At 48.2% G+C, this 18519-nt stretch overlaps 2 protein-coding genes across 3 annotated transcripts in view; one reads left to right on the forward strand and one right to left on the reverse strand.

Annotated features, from left to right (window-relative positions):
• NCAPD3 (non-SMC condensin II complex subunit D3) overlaps window positions 1-10426 on the forward strand; it is a 102164-nt gene extending 91738 nt beyond the window's left edge. Inside the window, exons 29-35 of one of the 2 annotated variants that reach the window (XM_029075524.1) lie at window positions 2912-3082; window positions 3734-3903; window positions 4214-4341; window positions 4500-4577; window positions 9245-9319; window positions 9413-9470; window positions 9571-10426. In XM_029075524.1, the coding sequence (XP_028931357.1) occupies window positions 2912-3082; window positions 3734-3903; window positions 4214-4341; window positions 4500-4577; window positions 9245-9319; window positions 9413-9470; window positions 9571-9679 (789 nt within the window). In that variant the 3' untranslated portion in view covers window positions 9680-10426. Of the gene's footprint in view, window positions 1-2911; window positions 3083-3730; window positions 3904-4213; window positions 4342-4499; window positions 4578-9244; window positions 9320-9412; window positions 9471-9570 lie in introns of both variants that reach the window. The other variant, XM_029075523.2, reaches the window with a different exon arrangement.
• A 631-nt stretch (window positions 10427-11057) lies between these two features.
• JAM3 (junctional adhesion molecule 3) overlaps window positions 11058-18519 on the reverse strand; it is a 76214-nt gene continuing 68752 nt past the window's right edge. Inside the window, exons 7-9 of the mRNA XM_029075462.2 lie at window positions 15167-15296; window positions 14872-14926; window positions 11058-14331 (exon numbers count right to left, since the gene is read on the reverse strand). Of these exons, the coding sequence (XP_028931295.1) occupies window positions 14296-14331; window positions 14872-14926; window positions 15167-15296 (221 nt within the window). The 3' untranslated portion in view covers window positions 11058-14295. The remainder of the gene's footprint in view (window positions 14332-14871; window positions 14927-15166; window positions 15297-18519) is intronic.

The following is an 18519-nucleotide window of genomic DNA, read 5'->3' on the forward strand; positions in this document are numbered from 1 at the left end:
TTCCCTCCCACAACCTCGGTACAATGCTCTGCACCAAGTATAAGAAGCAGCATGGGGTAGTGGATAGACCATGGGTCTGGGAGTCATGGGAACCCATGGGAGTCATGGGTTCTAATTTCAGCTCTCCCACTTGTCTGCTCTGTGACCTTAGGCAAGTCACTTCACTTCTCCGGGCCTCCATTACCTCATCTATAAAATGGGGATCGAGGCCGTGAGCTCCACCTGGGACAGGGACCATGTCCAACACTAGACTGTAAGCTCGTTGTGGGCAGGGAATATGTCTGCTTATTGTTGTATTAGTTTTTCTTGCCCCCAAGGAATATCCCCTTTCTACCTCAGCACTCGGGCAGGCCAGTTCCCACCCATAGCGCTACTTTACAACAGACTTCCATTTCCTGCTAGTTAAGTACTTACTCATTTACATTTCTGTTCTTTCCATTTTCCTCTTCTTTCACTTAATGTATGGGTCTGTCTCTCCCCACTAGGCTGGAAGCTCAGTGAGGAGCGCTTAGTACAGTGCTCTGCAAACAGTAAGTGCTCAATAAAAACAACTGAATGAATGAAAGAATAATTGGCTTGTATCTACCCCAGTGCTCCGTACAGTGCCTGGCACATAGGAAGCGCTTAAATGGCATCATTATTAGTAGGTACTCATATTTAATAGATTTTTTTTTTTTTTTTTTTTTTAGTATTTGTTAAGCGCTTACTATGTGCCGAGCACTGTTCTAAGCGCTGGGGTAGACACAGGGGAATCAGGTTGTCCCACGTGGGGCTCACAGTCTTAATCCCCGTTTTACAGATGAGGTAACTGAGGCACAGAGAAGTTAAGTGACTTGCCCACGGTCACACAGATGCAAAGTGGCAGAGCTGGGATTCGAACTCATGACCTCTGACTCCAAAGCCCGTGCTCTTTCCACTGAGCCACGATTGAATGATGGATTAATCGATGGGAGGTCCTGGGACTGTGAGAGCTGTGGCCTGAATCCCGCCATCATCCAGTGACCTGGAGGCATAGACTATACCCCTTCAGTCGCCTGGCCTGCTTGCCGCCGCCTCCGGGGAGGTCAGCTCCGAGGCCTGTGAATCTTCCAGAATCAGGACTGTTGGTCAGGAAGTGTGCACATTTGAGGCTTCGCGGCAGGGTGTCCTAAGGATCCTGTTGACTCAACTGTTTGGAAGTTCCTTCCTAGGCATGTTGAAGGTTGTATTTCATTAAACATTTTATGAGAGTTGGTTTTTTCTCTGTATTGTGTTTTCTCGTTTTAGATTGAGAGCAACTCTGAGTGTGAATTTACATTGTAATTTTCCTTAGAGTGCTTGGCACATTGCTATGTGCTTAATAAATATTCGTTATGGAGATTATGGAAACAGTGAATCTGGGGGCTGAAAGATCGAGAGGCATGAAGATTCTATTTTCATTTTTTAAATATATGCTGTAAAATACAGGCCGCTCGCCCCATCTAAGCAATATGCAGGGATTGAAAAACAAAACAACCAAAAAAAACTTTATTGTCAGGGTCTCACAGCAAGGAAAGGGTAAGATTGTATTCACTTTTCTGAGGTTTAATTAAAAAAAAATAGCCTTTTGAGAGAGAGTTTTCTAATCTGGGAAGGTTGCAGTAGCTCTTCCTTCAATCACTAGCCTTGATTTATCCAGTGACATTGGCATCAACATTAACATTTTCTTATCACATTCCATTCTCTTCCTCTGATCTTGTTAGGAGCCCAGTTTCTGTCTCCTGTCTTATTCCTCTTGTTCTTCCCACCCACTCTATTAATCTTTACTAAAGTGAAAAAAATCAACCAGAGTAATAATTAGGGATTTACTTGTTTTGTTGTCCGTCTCCCCCGTTTAGATTGTGAGCCCACTGTTGGGCAGGGTTTGTCTCTCTCTGTTGCCGAATTGTACATTCCAAGTGCTTAGTACAGTGCTCTGCACATAGTAAGCGCTCAAAAAATACGATTGAATGAATGACTATTAAGCATTTACTATGTGCCAAAGCACAGTAAGCAATCCATTCATCAGTCACATTTATTGAGCACTTACTGTGTGCAGAGTACTAAGCGCTTGGGAGATTACATTGTAACGGAGCTGGTAGACGTGTTCCCTGCCCACAATGAACTTGCAGTCTAGAGGTAGCACTGGGTTAAATTCAGGATAGTCAGATTGGACTGATTATCCTGGGGCTCACAAACTAAGAGGAAGGGAGGGAGAACAGGTATCATATGCCCATTTTACAGATGAGGAAACCGAGGCCCAAAGAGATTAAACAACTCGCCCAAGGTCACACAGAAGGCCACTGATTAGAGGCCAGATCTCCGGACTCCAAATTCCGTGTTCTTTCCATTAGGCCACGCTGCCTCCCTGCAGGATTATTAATGTAGCAGATTTCTCTGAAGCTAAACTTCCAACTTTTAGGGGGGGTTCAAGTGGGAAAAGGCATGATAATTGGAATAATTAAATGTAGGCAGGTGACCCAAGCAGTTCATGTCCCTCTGTCCTGAATGGGAGGCACAATAATTGGGTTTGAAAAGGAAGCTCAAACAAAGTGTCTAATGCATATGTTTCTCTATCAGACAACTACATCAAAGGGGCAGCTCACAAAATTGGTGGGTGTAGCCAGGAAGCTGTTCATACTGATCATTGGGTATATCACTTTGCGGAACATGGCATTAGGCCTGTTTGCTAAAGGAGTAGCCCATTGTGTTCTTTTTGGCTTATTCTCTTGAATCTTCTCTTGTGCCATGGGGATTTGCCTCTCAGAACAAACCTAAGGAGAATCAGCTTGACGAATCAGCTTCACTTCCTTTTCCTTCTCCCATCCAGCTGGTTGTCATTTGGCCAAGGGGGCAGTTGTACCTGTGTGGTTGAGGAAAGAGAAGTAAAGGTTGTCCCGTGGTTCTCTTTCAGGAGGTGATGCAGGATTACCGAGATGAAATCAAGGATTTCTTTGCAGCCGACAAGCAATTGGCGGTGGAACTGGAATATGACATGCAGAAATTTGAAGAGCAGTTGGCCCAGGAAGAACAACTCATGGAACAACCCAGTGTGGAGGGCCCAAGCAACTTGCAAGATACCCAGGTAGTTTGCATCCTGGAGCCAGGTTGGCTGAGCCGGCAGCTGTGTCAGTCGTTCTGAGCCCTTGCCGAGCCCGGATAATGGGGATTTTATTTTCCAATGGCTTGACGTTGTCAAAAGCGGTCAGTCGGCTCATTCACCCTAATTACTTCCTGGGGGCAGTTGGGTTTCTTGTGACTCCCATAGTGTTTCCCCGAGGAGATGGGAGTCAATTGTCACCTCTCCCACAGAGCTCTCACTGTCAAGCAGAAACATCTATGCCATTATCATCAGGACAGTCAGGTGGAGATGCCTGGAAAGAATACCTAAAAGGGGAGTTTTAATCCTTTGAAGGATTTCTGTGCCATCCAAACAACGTCTGTCGTTAGGGATTTTGAGTTAGTTGTGATCCTCCGCACATTTCGCGGTCACGTAGGCTGTGCAGTCATTTATCTGCCACCCACTTGCAGAGCACAGCCTTCTCCCTCCGCTGTTGAACTGGGAAAAACTGTCCCACTGGATTTGGCTAGGAGAGTGCTTTACTTGGCCAACATTGACTTAGCTTGAATAGCTATTCCCAGCAGATCTCTTGTTCATGACATGAATAACTACACCGGAGAACACAGAGAGAAATGATGTAAGGCAGAACCTCTGTTTCTCCCTCTTCTCTAGCAGCCCCCGCCTAGCCTGGAAACAGCCTCACCCTCGGGTGGCCAAGACATCCCAGCTGGGGCTCCTGGTGCCAGGAGACCGCCCACGTCAGCAGGATCGTCCAGTGGCTTGGTACCTCCCAAGTCTTCGCTTGCTACCATGGAGGCAGTGAAATCCCTCATGCCCAGAGCCAGGTACAGGACCAACTCCGAAAAGAGCTTTGTTTTCCTCTGACTCGAGTCCTCTCCGGGGTCTAGAGAGTCAGGGTGACTGCACTTTATTCTTGAAGGCTCTTTGCTACTCCTCCTTCATCACTGCTGCTGCCGTGAGTACCTCCATTCATTATTACACTTTTGAGCTCTTCTCTTGGATTTCAAAGTGATTGGGGATGATTGGTGGATTGGAAAGAGCTCAGGTAGTTGAGAGCTCCATTTCTCTCTTCCTGTCTGCAGTACCATGTAAACAGCAAAATCAATGATCATGACCTGTTCTCCTCCTCCTCAGGCAGATGTCCCTAAGTACCCTTGCTATCCTGAACTCCGTCAAGAAGGCCACCGAGTCCAGTAGCAGGCGGCGAATCAAGAGCTTCGGAGGGCTGTCTTCCACCTTCTCTCCAGGAAGCAGCAAACGAGGTAGTCGGTCGTGTTGCAAGGGTGGATATTTATAGAATCAATTTTAGAAAATCATTTCCCAGCTTTCAGGGTAGAAAAAGAAAATGTACAAAGACCTGACCTGGCCTTGAAAAGACACTGTTTTCTGCCTTTTTTTCTTTCTCTCCTGCCCCCCACAGGATCTTTAAACAGCCTGGATCAGCTGAGCATTGGGACCAGGGTTTCTGTCACTGCCCGCGCAATCAGCACTCCGGACCGTGAGTTTTCTGAATTGTTCCCAGCTCCCTGAGCCCCGCCGAAGCAAGAGCTGCTGCATTTAAACTTCCCCGCTGGGGAAGGGGTGGAATGTTTCTTGTCCATGGGATCCAGGGCCTCTCTGCAATGACAGAAGCACAGACTCAGCCAGAGTACATGCTCTTTGGCGGTGGGTCTAATCAGGGAATTCTGCAGAGAGTTTCCTCTGTGTCCCCTTTTACATTCCCCACTAATAGCGGCCTGATCAGATGAGGAAATGATTTTCGTCCTGCCACCCTTTGTGTTCAGCTCCTTTCCCTTTCACACAGTGGCTCAGAAACAGGGACCTTAAGTACCTGGGAATCAGGAGACCCAGGTTCTAGTGCTGGCTCTGTCACTTCCTGTTGTGTGGCCTCAGACTAGTCCCTCAACTTCTCTGGCCCTCAGCTTCCTCATCTGGAAAATGGGGATAAAGTACCTATTCTCCCTTCCCCATAGCCATAAGTGGGACAGGGCCTACTCAATCTGATTATCTTGTATCCACCCAGAGTTCAGTACAGTGCTTGGCCCTTAGTAAATTTTCAATAAGTATTATTATTATTACCATTAACGGTAATAACTTCAGACTGAAGCGGTTCTGAATGTTTTCTTGAGGAAAACCAGTGGAATCGAAGATATAAAGGAGTGGGTCATCAGGAAGAGCAGCTATAGTCTGATGGGAGAAGCTTTGTCCCAATCATTCAGTTAGATTTACTGATCACTTACTGCACTTGAAAAAATGCATTACATCAGAGTTGGTAGACACGACTCCCAAGCACCTCGTGCTTACAGTTTAGAGGGGGGAAACGGACATTGAAGTAAATTACCGATAGGGGAAAATGGCAGAGCATGAGGATATGGTCATTTAAGTGCCATGGGGCTTAGGTGAGGAGAGGCTAGGGTCGGGGCATCCGGGGTGGAAGAGGAGAGATGGTAGAATCTCCTTCCCAATGCATTGGACACTGAATCAGTAGGCTAGATTCCCTCTTAAGGCCATCCCTGCCTGCCTGTATCGCCTCTTGAATCTCAAGATGGAATACAGAGCAGTCAGGCCCACTAACTCCGCCTGAGCTGGGGAAGTGCTTGCTGCTTTGTCAGCCACAGGCCGATGGGACTTTCCTCCGCCAGCCCAAATTAGATTGCCCCTCGGGGAACTGCCAAGACCCTATTCTGTCACGACAGGAAGAGACGGGCTGTGGGGCCAGTGAGAGATCGTTCTAAAATGGAATCGGAAATCTTGATGAAGTGGTATTAATAACATATGAAGTCTTCTCTGCGAGAAAGTGCTTTCTTCTAAATAGGAGCTGAAGTGGTCGTTGGGGAAGCCGTAATTGTTTTGTTTTCTGCTACGGAAACACGGAGTGATTCGCTTCAATCATGCATTGCAAAGTTTGTATTATATCCAAGTTATTAGCTGGTGTCTCTGCCTGTTAAATCAATGGCAATCAGATCTGGGTCCCATGAAATTTGTAAAGCCAAGTTGCAGATTGGTGCGACTGGAACTTAAGCTGGGTTTCTTGTGAGAAGTGCAATCCGTCCTATGGGTTAGCTTGGCGCGGCTCAGTGGGAGCTTGGGAGCCAGAGGTCGTGGGTTCTAATCCCGGCTCCGCCACTCATCAGCTGTGTGACTTTGGGCAAGTCACTTCACTTCTCTGGGCCTCAGAGAAGTAAAATGGGGATGAAAATTGTGAGCCCCAATGTGGGACAACCTCATTACCTTGTATCACCCCCCCAGCGCTTAGAACATTGCTTGGCACATATTAAGCATTTAGCAAATGCCATCATTACTTTTATTATTATTCTCAGAAGTCAGAGACAGTTTCCAAATGGTCTGCTATTTAGTTTTCCACATGGAGGGGTGCAAGATTATACTGCTTCTGAATGGGAGCATTTGGCACTCTCTCTCAATCTCTCTCTTCCACCCCCGTCCTTCCATCCTTTTCTCTCTCTGTCTCTCTGTCTCTCTTCCCCACCCCAGGGATCTCCCTCTCCCTGTTACTGTTTCCCCATTACCTTTACCGTAACTCCTCACCATCTTCCCTGGGTTTCCTCTTTTTACTTATTTTTTTTTATGGTGCTTGTTAAGCGCTTGCTGTGTGTCAGGCACTGTTCTAGTTGCTGGCCATAGATACAAGATAATCACGCTGGCCACAGTCTGTGACCCAGAGTCACCCAGTTATAATCTCCATTTTACCAATGAGGTCACACAGCAGACAAGTGGTGGAGCTAAGATTAGAACCCAGGTCCTCAGACTCCCAGGCCCATGTTCTTTCCTAGGCCACAGTGCTCTTGACCTGGCCTCTCTTCATCAAGCTACTTGCTGACCCTTGAATGAGCAGCTGGGATAATTATGACTAGAGAAAGATAGGCAGTAAAGAGTGTGGGAAAAGTGGGATGGGTAGGAGAATGGGTGGAGGCTACCGGCTTTCCTCTCTCCCTCCCACCACCACCCTATTCCCTAGATTAGCATGGCTAAACTCAAGCCAGGTGATAAAGCCAGAGCCAATCTGAGCGAGTTGGGGAGCCAGGCCCAGGCTTGTACTTCGGCTCTACCGTAGCCTCATGACCTGAGGCCAACTTCCCCACGCTCCTATTGTCACCGTCCTTTGCTCTCTGAGCAGTTGCACTGGCAGCCGTCTCAGCGAACCGGAATCAGCCGTCAAGGTGTCAGCAATACCGCCAGCCCTGCCCATGGGGGATGGGTCCCAATAACTCAGGCTGGCTCCCAGTTTCTGGGCTAGAGGGGCTTCATCCAAACCAACCAACTGTGCAAAAGCCAAGCACGTGTTCCTGAGAGGGTTGCAGTGAGGGTAAGACCTCAGGGGAACAAGCCCCTGTGAAGAAGCCTGGAGCTGCTCGGGACAGGCTCAACTTGTTTATGGCTTTCCCAGATTCTCATCTCTTGTGTCACAACCTGAGAATGGTGAGAGAACTCCTTGGAGGGAGATGGCCAGTGAGGCTCTGGACTAGTAGAGCCGTTCGCAAGTCCTAGGCATCCTGCCTGCTGTATTAGCTTTGGGATGGAAGATGAGAAAGATAATCTGTTCTCTGGGAGAAGATTTCTGTCCTGGCTCCCAAACGTTGGGCCCTCATTGCAGTCTCTTTGCTAGGGCCCCTTTGCTTGAGGATAGAGATTGGTGGAGAACCCGTTTCTCTTCAGTTGCAGTTAGAAAAAGCCAGCCCAGGGATGCAGTGAGGCTTCTGGGTTTCCACACGGCAAGCAGGTGTAATTTGATGCAGGCAAAAAAGCTCAGTGCTATTCAAACTGAAGAATTTTTCTTTCATCTGCTGTGTATCTCACCCAGGGGCAGGCACAAAGCACTTTCTATTTCAGCAGTCTGGTACCATATGCTGAGGAAACAGGGGAATGTATCTCCTTTTAGTACACTAATCCCCAGGAGTCCCAGATTTCAATTCCTGGTCGGTTTCCTAGCAGCATGGGTTCTTCAGCAAAGAAGCCCCGCACATCACATTGTCATTGCTTGGATTTGTGTATGCAGAGCTGCCTGCGCACTAAAGAGAGAGCCCGCCGGGGCCACCAGATCACACGGCCCCGTTCCTCTCTCTTCTTTTCTCTTGCCTCCCGTAAGAGTCTCACTTATTCGATTCCTGGGGCTGAGCCCCAGCCTTCATCTCTCTCCCTTGTAAGAACTACCAGGTGAGTTGGAGAGGGGACCTGGCTCTGTTTCCCAGTGCTCCAAAATACCCATTTCCTCCACCAACCCTGTGAGGTTCTGTGGTGCTAGCCGCCGGGTAAAAAGACTGGTTAGCCAGTACCAGATGGTACACACACGGTAGCTTCGGCTTCTCTGGTCCCACCATAGGTATTCGGTCCTAACAAAGCTACTCCAGTTGGCTAAATGAAAAGGAACCATTGTTCAGAATCTGGATCAGATCTGGAGACGATCTGGCTAGGAGATTGGAAGTTGGGAGAGGTCCCGGATAATTCTGCCATATGATGGGTGTTGCACTTAAAGCTTCAAGAAATATTGATGAATGGTCCATGTCAAGGCTGAAGACTTTTTTCTCTGGCCCCCAGAGAGGATAGTTAGTGTATAGGGTAAGGCATATGTAAGGAAATGCCCATTTCCAAAGACCCCCTCACACCAATGCTTGGAGAAGTGGCCCATTAACACCTTCCCAGCTCAGCTGAACTGCCAGCCTACCTCACTCATTCCAGGGTCTCTGACCTGCATCGAGGACTTCCAATCAGGGCAGAAAAGACCCAAAACGGTGGCGTTCCAGCTCGTTTGCAGTTTCAACGCTGTCACACCCAACGCTGTCTCCGTTATCCCTATTACCCCACTGCCTTTTTGCCCCGACACTCCCGATGGAAAGTTGGCATCTCTGCCCAGGAGAGGAACCGAATTGTATGTGTGGGAAGGATGATGAAAGGTAAAATTCTTGTCATTAATGAAACTCGCCCATTGGATGCTGTTTAATGAAGGTTAATGTAGATTATGGACTAGATCTGGGAGCAAAAGGCAGGAAGGAGCCCATCAAGCCCTGGTTCAGCCAGCCTGAAAGGAGGCTCGGGTTCATTCTAAAGACTGACGCGCTTCTAGTCTTGAAGCAGGCAGGGTACCTGCATTCATCCCTCAGAGCCCACAGCCTTTGTTAACCTTGGTGTATTTACGTGTGTTTTTTCCAGGTACCATTAATAATGTGACCTTTGGAGCTGGGGTCAGTTTTATCAGCGGCCCTCATGTGTCTTCTTCAGGAAAAGGTAAGTTGGGTCTGTGCTTCCTCCTAATTGGAACAGAACCTACTGTCTGAGTTTCAGGAATTTTGGACTGCTTTGACTCTGGTTCCCTTTCAGAGAAAACGGGATCCACAGAGCAGAGAGACGTTTTGTGTATGTCGTTACCCGATAAGCCGTAAGTTTGCTTACAATTCTTGGCCTCTTTGTTCCACGGAGGAGGATTTTGGGGGGTCACGAAGCCTTTTACAGAATGAAAAGGTCTTTTCTTTACTCAGGATTCCGCAGCCTCAGCAGTGGAATGTGACCTCTCCAGCCAGAAGAGAAAGCAACCCGCCCTCCGGCAGGAAGCCTTTGCGAAAACCACCCCTGAAGTCAGCTAACTAAAACATCCCATCTCCGAGTAGTGTGTCACTGAAAGCCGAGAAGGAGTGCTTATGAAAATGTTCCCGTTCCCTGCACTTTTTTCAAGAGATCAGTCTTGGGCACACCTCTCCGTCCTCTACAGGGAGGAAGTAATAACCCGCTGAAGGATTGTCCTCCCACCTCTCTCCGTCTCATCGAAAAAGTCTGGTCTGATGAACTGAACATATGCTGTCTCCTCTGCTTTAAGCCGGCCGGCCCCTCCTGGAGGTTGTATGCACTGAATATACAAAATGGAAGGCATTGGCCAATTCAGATTTGCTTATCACCGAAGGGGCTGAGGTTTAGTATTGTGACTTGGTTCCTTATGGAAATGCCAAGCATCTCTTAGTAAGTTGTATCCCAGCTCTCTAGTGCATTCCACAAAAATACAATTTAACCCTAGTTTCTCTTTTTCAACGGAAATCAAGCCCTCAAGAGTTGGCTCTGATTTCTTCATGGAATACATTTCCCAGTATTTAATGACAAATTTTTGTGACATTTTCATGAAATGTAATCTTTTTTTTTTGTTCTTGTAACTGCAAGCCAGAAGTTTACAGCTTTTTTTTTTCTTATGGAGCAATACAGGTTAAGTGTAAATACACCCTTCCAGCATTTAAAATAGAACATTTCTATTATTGGAACAGCACTTTGGCCAGCCATTTCATTTTATGTAAAATGCTTAGCAAGAACAAAGCCAAATCTTTCATATAAAAACCCTTTCCGTTTGTAGTTGTGAAGTTTCGTTATTTTTCTTCCCCCTCTCTCCTTTGGATCCACAGTGAAGTTGTTTGCTTCCTGACTGCCATTCTGCCAGTGAATGTCCTCACCTCATAACCAATACTTGGACTCCTTTTTGGATGCTCCCCACCAAAACGGTTTCTTAGGATCCCCAGCGCCTACAGAAGCAGCATGTTGTAGTGGTTAGAGCACGAGTACAGGAGTCAGGTAGCAGGTTCTAATTCAGGCTCTGCCACTTGTCTGCTTAGTGACCTTGGGCAAATTACTTCATTTCTCTGTGCCTCAGTTATTTCATCTGTAAAATGGGGATTGACACTTTGAGCCCCCACATGGGACAGGGACTGTGTCCAACCCGATTTGCTTGTTTCCACCCCAGTGTTTAGTATAGTGCATGGCATATAGTAAGCGCTTAACAAATAGCATCGTTATTATTATTATTGCTATTACAGATATCTTCTTTGCTGCTAATCTGTCAGCCTCTGCCATGATCCCCGGGGTATAAAGCGCTCTCACCACAGAGTTTCATCCGCTGGCAGAGTATGCAATCTGAGCACCCAGCCAGAGAAAATTCACTCCCGCTACTGTGAGCAGGGCAGAGAGAAAAATGACTAAAGAGGCCAAATCAGGTGGGTCATCGTTTAATCCTGATACAGCAGCAAAATGATCGGGTTAGTTCTTATGCAAAAGGAAATTGGGCTTGAGGAATGGTATGTCATTCTTACACACCTCCCTCTCCACCCCAGAGTTTTAAATGATATTAACCAGTGAGACGGCAACAGATTTGTCATTAGTTGTCTGCCTCCCAGGGACGTTTCTCAGGAAACATCTCCAGTCCCAGCACCAATGTCTCCTAGAAAGCCTGGGTAGGGAAGCCTTCCTGTGGTGGAACGCCCCCACTTCCAGTGGCTGGCATACATAATTTGTGTCTCCCTCCCAGGAGCCAAACACTAGTGAATGGCAATCAAGGACACAGGGAAGGAGGTCCCTTTGGTAGAAATCAAAAAAGCCAGGATGAAGCTGAACTTTAAAAAAAAAAAAACAAAAACAACCCCCCCCCCAAGCTTTTCACAGAAATATCAATTGTATACATAATTGTTAGTACGAAGCTTTAATGTTATCTTTGTACAGCAATTTCCCTCCCGAAGATCTAAGTAATAGTCTTTAGTGGGCTATTGAACGCCCACCCTTTGTCACATTTCAGATCTGAAAAAAATGACATCTTCACCTCCGTGTCAGAAAGCTTGGGCTGGCCCCCACCCCCTGTTCAGCAACAGGCTACTTCTTTTCAGGCCACCTGTCTTTTTGCCACTCTCTGAGACAGGATATAGGGGCAGGGTGGGAAGCTTGTTATATATAAAACAGGAGGTGGTGAGGCTACCCGATCACCATGGCAACCAAAGGAGGTGGCCATCTTGTCTCACGGAGCCCAGCACCTCCATCTGATTGAGGCCAGTCCCACCTCTAAACGTTTCAAATAAATGCAAAAGAGGACAGGTACTGTGAAGCAACAGCTATTCAGATGTCTATCAAAAACTAATATTTGGTGGAAAAACCCAAGGCAGAGTAGAATAGAACGCTTTAAAAATAACCCAGACAGTCAAAAGTTTCAAGCATTCAAAAAAGAAATCCTGTCAAAGCACAAAAAGTTAAGACAAAACTTACAAGTTCAATCACAAGATGACTTGATTCTGCTACATGAAACCATCCTGGAAAATACCTCTATCCCTCCCGCCCCCCATACTGAAGGGATTCCATGAGAGAAACGCCTTGCATCAAAGCCCTTCCTTCATGCCGTGGATCATCAGGCTCAGTTATGTGTTTGAGGCTGACAGCTTTGGAGAACTGGGCCTTTTCTGGAGCTCTCACAAAAGTGAACAGTGGTTTGGGGTGGATCAAAGTTTAAAATCAAAATTGCAAAAATGCTTTTGATGCAGGCATTTGACTTGCCTCACAGTGGACTTTCTGCCTTAGCTAGCCTCACTGTCGAATTCCCTTCCAAGGGCCGGTTAGCTGCCAGTGCACAATGGCTTGTTGTGAAGTGAGTCAGAATCTTCAAGGTCTGGCCTGCTTTCTCTAAGCAAAGAGTAATTATGGAATTCATTTGCTTTTAAAAAAAACAGTATCCTAATTCAAGATTTGGTTTCTAAAACTGCCCTCTGGCCTCAGGCACTTCACATGAAACACATGAATAATTAAACTAATATAAAACAAACAGCTGTAGGTACCAGAGTTTGGCAGCCTGGATTGCCCAAATCTTGCGCTGAACTCTTAGGCGGGTCAGGGGCTGTCAGGACAGGAAAAGAGCCTTAACTTTCCAGCACAGTTTAGCCTGGAAAGATATCCTAAAACCATTAGACCAAGTGCCTGATCTCGCCATTCCTAAAGGAGTCAAGGCTCCAAGACATGATGGGCTCTAGGGACAAGCAGCCTCTTAGCCCAGTCCTCAGAAGATCCAGGCCAATCAGGGTATGGGGAGCAACTCATACCCCCCAACTCCTATAAACAGGGAGGTAAGTAGAGCTACTTCCTCTTTGTTACCTGAGGCAGTCAGAAGAGGCACTCCAAAGGCCACGCTGGGACCCTATGATATTTCTGGGGAACAGCTGGGAGTTATCAAAAAGTACAAAAGAGCACAGCTTGTCTCAGAGTATTTTGGGTCCCTGAGCAAACGCCGTTCCACCCGGTAGTGCTTACCAGGCTGCTCTGGCCTCAGGAAATGCTGGTCCTTTGGGGAGAAGGGTCATCTGTTTGCAAGCTGGGAAGGTTTCTCTCAAGCAGCTGCTTTGAAGGCTCAATGTTCTCCATGTAACACTGAAGTGGCTTGACCTCCTCGTGAGTTTTAAAAAAATAGCTAGACTAGTTAACATTGTTGGCTTGACATATTTACAGTTTAAATAGAAATCTACCTCCTATGCAGTAATCAAAATATATCTTTTTGCAAAAGTTTAGACTGCAGAATCTTTAAAAATCAAACCAGAACCATAGAAAAGCAAAAACCCTTTAAGTACCATTTTGAAATCTGGCCCAGATAGGTGGCTTCGCTTTTCCCTCAAAAGGTTATTCTCAAATGCTAAACCCACCCAGGCGGACCTGCTGACATCAGGTCAGAATTAGTCTGCCCACATCCTGCAGGCCAGTGACTTTTCTGATTTTTGTCATTTTCACATAATACTGAACAAATCAATTCCTGGGCTGATCCTTGTCACGCTGATTAGGATTTGTGAACGCTGGCACGGAGCTGGTCGACTTCAAACAGGTTAGTTGCATAAAGGCCTCATCTCTGTGGAGTCCACTGCACAGTAGTTCCCCACTCTGTGCCAGCAGAATCCAATCACGATCCATGTTCCCCAAATCCTAAACAGCTGGTGCTATACAATGGTGCCTCCTTCCCATCCCCTCTCCCCGCCCCACCCCCACCCAACATTCTCCTCTACATTAGTTGGGTAGTGACTAATGGCACGCAAATTGGCTTTCCTTGTCCATGATGACCAGGCCCAGGCCTGACCAAGCCCTCCCACCCTAAACCATAGCATGGGGAAGTTTGGACTAGAAGAGCTCTTTAAAATACCCAAAGGGCAGTGGGGGCACTGGTGGGGTCAGTCAGTCTCTGAACTTGCCGACCAAACTCACTGAAGGCATTCATCTCTTCTCCTCCTCTCCATGACTGCTGTGTCCATCCTGGGGGGAATTCACTTAATTCATTGCTTGTTAAAACTGAGAACGGAACAGTGATCAACTTTGGCAAAAGAAAAAAGTTTTTGCAAGAGTTTTTCTTTCCAAGTGCATCTTGCTGAACAGCGGCTCTCAACTGGAGTTCCCAACAGAGGTATCTGCATGTGTCCTCTGCCGCCAGTCTGATCTCAGATGACGAACGATGACTTGTGCCTGAAGTCGCCCTGCAAAACCAATGAGCTGAATAACAGGAGGGACTGCCCGCTCTTGGTTCCCAATGACTCTCTCTCCCGGCAACCCAGCTTGCCAGGGTCTTGCGAGCCCGGGCTGCCAGAGAGAGGAAGGAGGAAGGAAGGATCCTGAACATGCAGGGAAATTGTTTTATGGTAAAATCCAAACGCCAGGCCTCTAAGGCACGTCTCCCCCTCCCCCCCACCAAATGTGGATGCCATCTGAGGGCTTCTGAGAGGTAGGATGAGAGCAGAATCTCTTGGTGAGGGCTAAGCTGTTATCCCTGCCCACCAGACCCCTCTGACCTCCTAAAGGAGAACGGAGGGGGAATCCTGCTGGGATGCTGAGGTTGGGGGCAGGAGCCCAGGTTTTTTAAGATCTGGTTTCTAGCTCGCTTTTCTATTTGCTCCTGAATGACTCATTCTTGGTTTCAAGCCAGGGAATGGCTTCCCTGCTGAATTTCTCCCCTGGGGATCCCTCGTGCCCCAAGTTGGATGTCTATCTCGTTCCACAGCTTCAGCCGCCTCCCTTACCTCGTCATCTGTCCGGATGTAGTTCACGCCATCGGACTTGGCTGGATTCTTGTAGCTGAGGAAAGAAAGGCCTTGAGCTTTAGTTCCTGGGCTGCTACTAACAAACCCTTGATTTGCAAACTCAGTCGGGCCCTGGTCCTCCCGCCTGCCGTAGGGGGTGGGAGAGGAGGGAGGAGGATGTCCCTTAGATCTAAATAATCCCGGGTACCCTGGGCTCCTCTGAGTTGCCAGCGAGGGATGGGAGGGGGCGGAGGGGGGATAGGAGAGAGACAGCCTGCTCTACCTCAGGGCTCACCTTTCTCCATTCTGCTTGCTGTTGACAAAATAGCCCCTTCTGTAGGCACAGCCAATTCCCAGTGATATCAGGATCAGGACAGCCAGGACTACAAACACACCGCCAATGATCCCACCAATGTTGAGGTCATCTGGAAAAGAGGGAGCAGTTCAAACATAGCAGATCATGATGAGTTGAGGGTGCAGGATCCAGGGAGGGGCAGGAGCCAAAGAGATCCTCCTGGCAGCCCCCTCCCTCCTGTGTTTCTCCCTCCTCTACCTCCCAGGGCTCCCGCCAAGCCTGTCTGAGGCAGGAGTTCCCAATCTTTGGAAGGGTAAGCACAGAGAATTCTCAGCCCATTCCAGTTGATTGTTTTTTTTTAATGGCATTTGTTAAATGCTTACTATGTGCCAGGTACCATACTAAGCGCTGGGGTAGAAACAAGGTAATCAGGTTGGACAAAGTCCACATCCCACATGGGGCTCACAGTCTTAAATCCCATTTTATAAATGAGGTAACTGGGAAGTGAACAGAGAAGTGATGGGACTTACCCAAGGTCACACAGCGGACCAGTGGCAGAGCTAGTATTAGAACCTAGGTCTTCTGACTCCTAGGCCCAGACTCTTTCCACTAGGCCATGCTGCTTCTCGAGACAGGCCTTCTCCTTACTGGGACTGGGCTCATGGGACTCCCAGCCTCTGGAGACTGCCATTTACCCAGGGCTTGGGGCAGGGGGCCTCAGAGCCCCTGGCCTGAGGTAGGGCGTCTCCAGCCAGAGCCCTGAATTGGTTATCAGGATTTCCTCAACCCCTGGCTGTGATTTGCCCCATGACAAGCGGTCCAACTTTGCTTTGGTTCCTGAAAGCTTGGGTGGTGGTGGTGGCGGGAGCAGAGTCTAAGTAAGACCAGATTGTAAGCTCATTGTGAGCAGGGAAGGTGTCTATTGTTGTATCGTGCTCTCCCAAGTGCTTGGTACAGTGCTCTGCACACAGCAAGTGCCCAATAAATACCACTGACTGACTGACAGCAGCAGCAGCAGAGTGCAGACTGCAACAGGGAGATCTTTTCACTGCCGCCCAGGGTTTGGAAGGCACTAACCCCCCCAGCAGCTGCCTGGTCTTTTAATGGGGCCTTCTGGGTTCCTGCTCTCCCTCGGGGTAAATGGGGGATTACGATAACCCTCACTCATGTGGCTGAAGGTCACACCAACTGGACTGGGGCCTTCTCCAAGAGAAGCAGTGTGGCTCAGTGGAAAGAGCCCGGGCTTGGGAATCAGAGGTCATGGGTTCGAATGCCAACTCTGCCACTTGTCAGCTGTGTGACTATGGGCAAGTCACTTAACTTCTCTGTGCCTCAGTTACCTCATTTGTAAAAGAGGGATTAAGACTGTGAGCCTCACATGGGACAACCTGATTACCCTCTATCTACCCCAGAGCTTAGAACAGTGCTCTGCACATAGTAAGCGCTTAACAAATACCAACATTATTATTATCAGGCCCACCAAGCTCTTCTACCAGCACACTTCGGAGGGAGCTACCTGCCGAGGGTGGGGTAGGCAGGCAGAACCATGTCCCTGGTTGATTGGGAGGAGACGCCATGGCACTTGATCCCTCACTCAGGAGTTGACGGGCTGGAGGAAGGTGACCTCCAAATGATGAGGCACAAGGCTCCAAAACTAGCCCACAAATTCATCCTTTCTCCTGCGTCCCAATCAAGAACACATGGACCAGAATGGGGGACGGGACCAGAGAGTTCTGGCCACGGTCGTGAAGCTGCAACGTGACTGAACCGAACAGTGAATACTCAAACATCAATGCAAAAGCCCTGCTGCCGGCCCATGGCTTCTGCCTACTGAAGATGTGGTCTCTGTGTTCTTAGAGAAGCAGCGTGGCTCAGTGTAAAGAGCCCGGGCTTGGGAGTCAGAGGTCATGAGTTCTAATCCCGCCTCCTCCACTTGCCAGTCGTGTGACTTTGGGCAAGTCACTTAACTTCTCTGAGTCTCAGTTACCTCTTCTGTAAAATGGGGACTAAAGCTATGAGCCCCACGTGGGACAACCTGATCACCTTGTATCCCCCCAGAGCTTAGAACAGTGCTTTGCACGTAGTAAGTGCTTAACAAATACCACCATTATTTTAAGCAGAACATGGTTGGAACAAGAAAGGAAGAACTGAAATAAGCTTGACTTATGTCACCTAAGACTGTAAACTCCTCCCTTGAGGCAGATATCAAGTCTACCCACTACCATACTCTCCCAAATTCTGCCCACAGTTAGTGCTCAATAAAACCGATTGATTGATTGATTGATTGAGGTTAAGGACAAGGATGGAAAGAAATGCCAAAGTAAAGCAGCCTTGCTGAAAGTCTTTGGCTAGGGAACTAGTAAATGCAAACCTGGCTTCATTTCTATTACTAGGCTAAGGCTGGGTTTTTTAATTTAAAAAAAAAGCATAGTCTGAGGAATTGATGATTCTCATTTGAAAATTTGATGGAAACATGTCACTCTGAATTTCTCTGATGTGGCCTAGCACTTGAAATGACCAGTTAACATTGCCCTAGAGGACACTCAGTCTTGGCATTTAGATTGGAGAAGCAGCGTGGCTCAGTGGAAACAGCCCGGGCTTGGGAGTCAGAGGTCATGGGTTCTAATCCCGCCTCCGCCACTTAATGCTGTTATTTGTTAAGCGCTTACTACCCCTCCCTTCAGGCTCGCATCTCCTCCTGCCTCCAGGACGTCTCCACCTGGATGTCGGCCCGCCACCTAAAACTCAACATGAGCAAGACTGAGCTCCTCATCTCCCTCCCAAACCCGGTCCTCTCCCAGACTTCTCTATCACCGTGGATGGCACGACCATCCTTCCCGTCTCTCAGGCCCGCAATCTCGGTGTCATCCTTGACTCGTCTCTCTCGTTCACCCCACACATCCTATCCTTTACCAAGACCTGCCGGTTTCACCTCTACAATATCGCCAAGATCCGCCCTTTCCTCTCCACCCAAACGGCTACCTTACTGTTACGGGCTCTCGTTATATCCCGGCTAGACTACTGTGTCAGCCTTCTCTCTGACCTCCCTTCCTCCTCTCTCGCCCCGCTCCAGTCTATTCTTCACTCCGCTGCCCGGCTCATCTTCCTGCAGAAATGATCTGGGCATGTCACTCCCCTTCTTAAACAACTCCAGTGGTTGCCTATCAACCTCCGCTCCAAACAAAAACTCCTCACTCTAGGCTTCAAGGCTCTCCATCACCTTGCCCCTTCCTACCTCTCCTCCCTTCTCTCTTTCTACCACCCACCCCGCACGCTCCGCTCCTCTGCCACCCACCTCCTCACCGTCCCTCGGTCTCGCCTATCCCGCCGTCGACCCGTGTCACGTCCTCCCG

The sequence above is a fragment of the Ornithorhynchus anatinus genome, chromosome 11 (assembly GCF_004115215.2).
Source record: "Ornithorhynchus anatinus isolate Pmale09 chromosome 11, mOrnAna1.pri.v4, whole genome shotgun sequence".
Taxonomy (NCBI): domain Eukaryota; kingdom Metazoa; phylum Chordata; class Mammalia; order Monotremata; family Ornithorhynchidae; genus Ornithorhynchus; species Ornithorhynchus anatinus.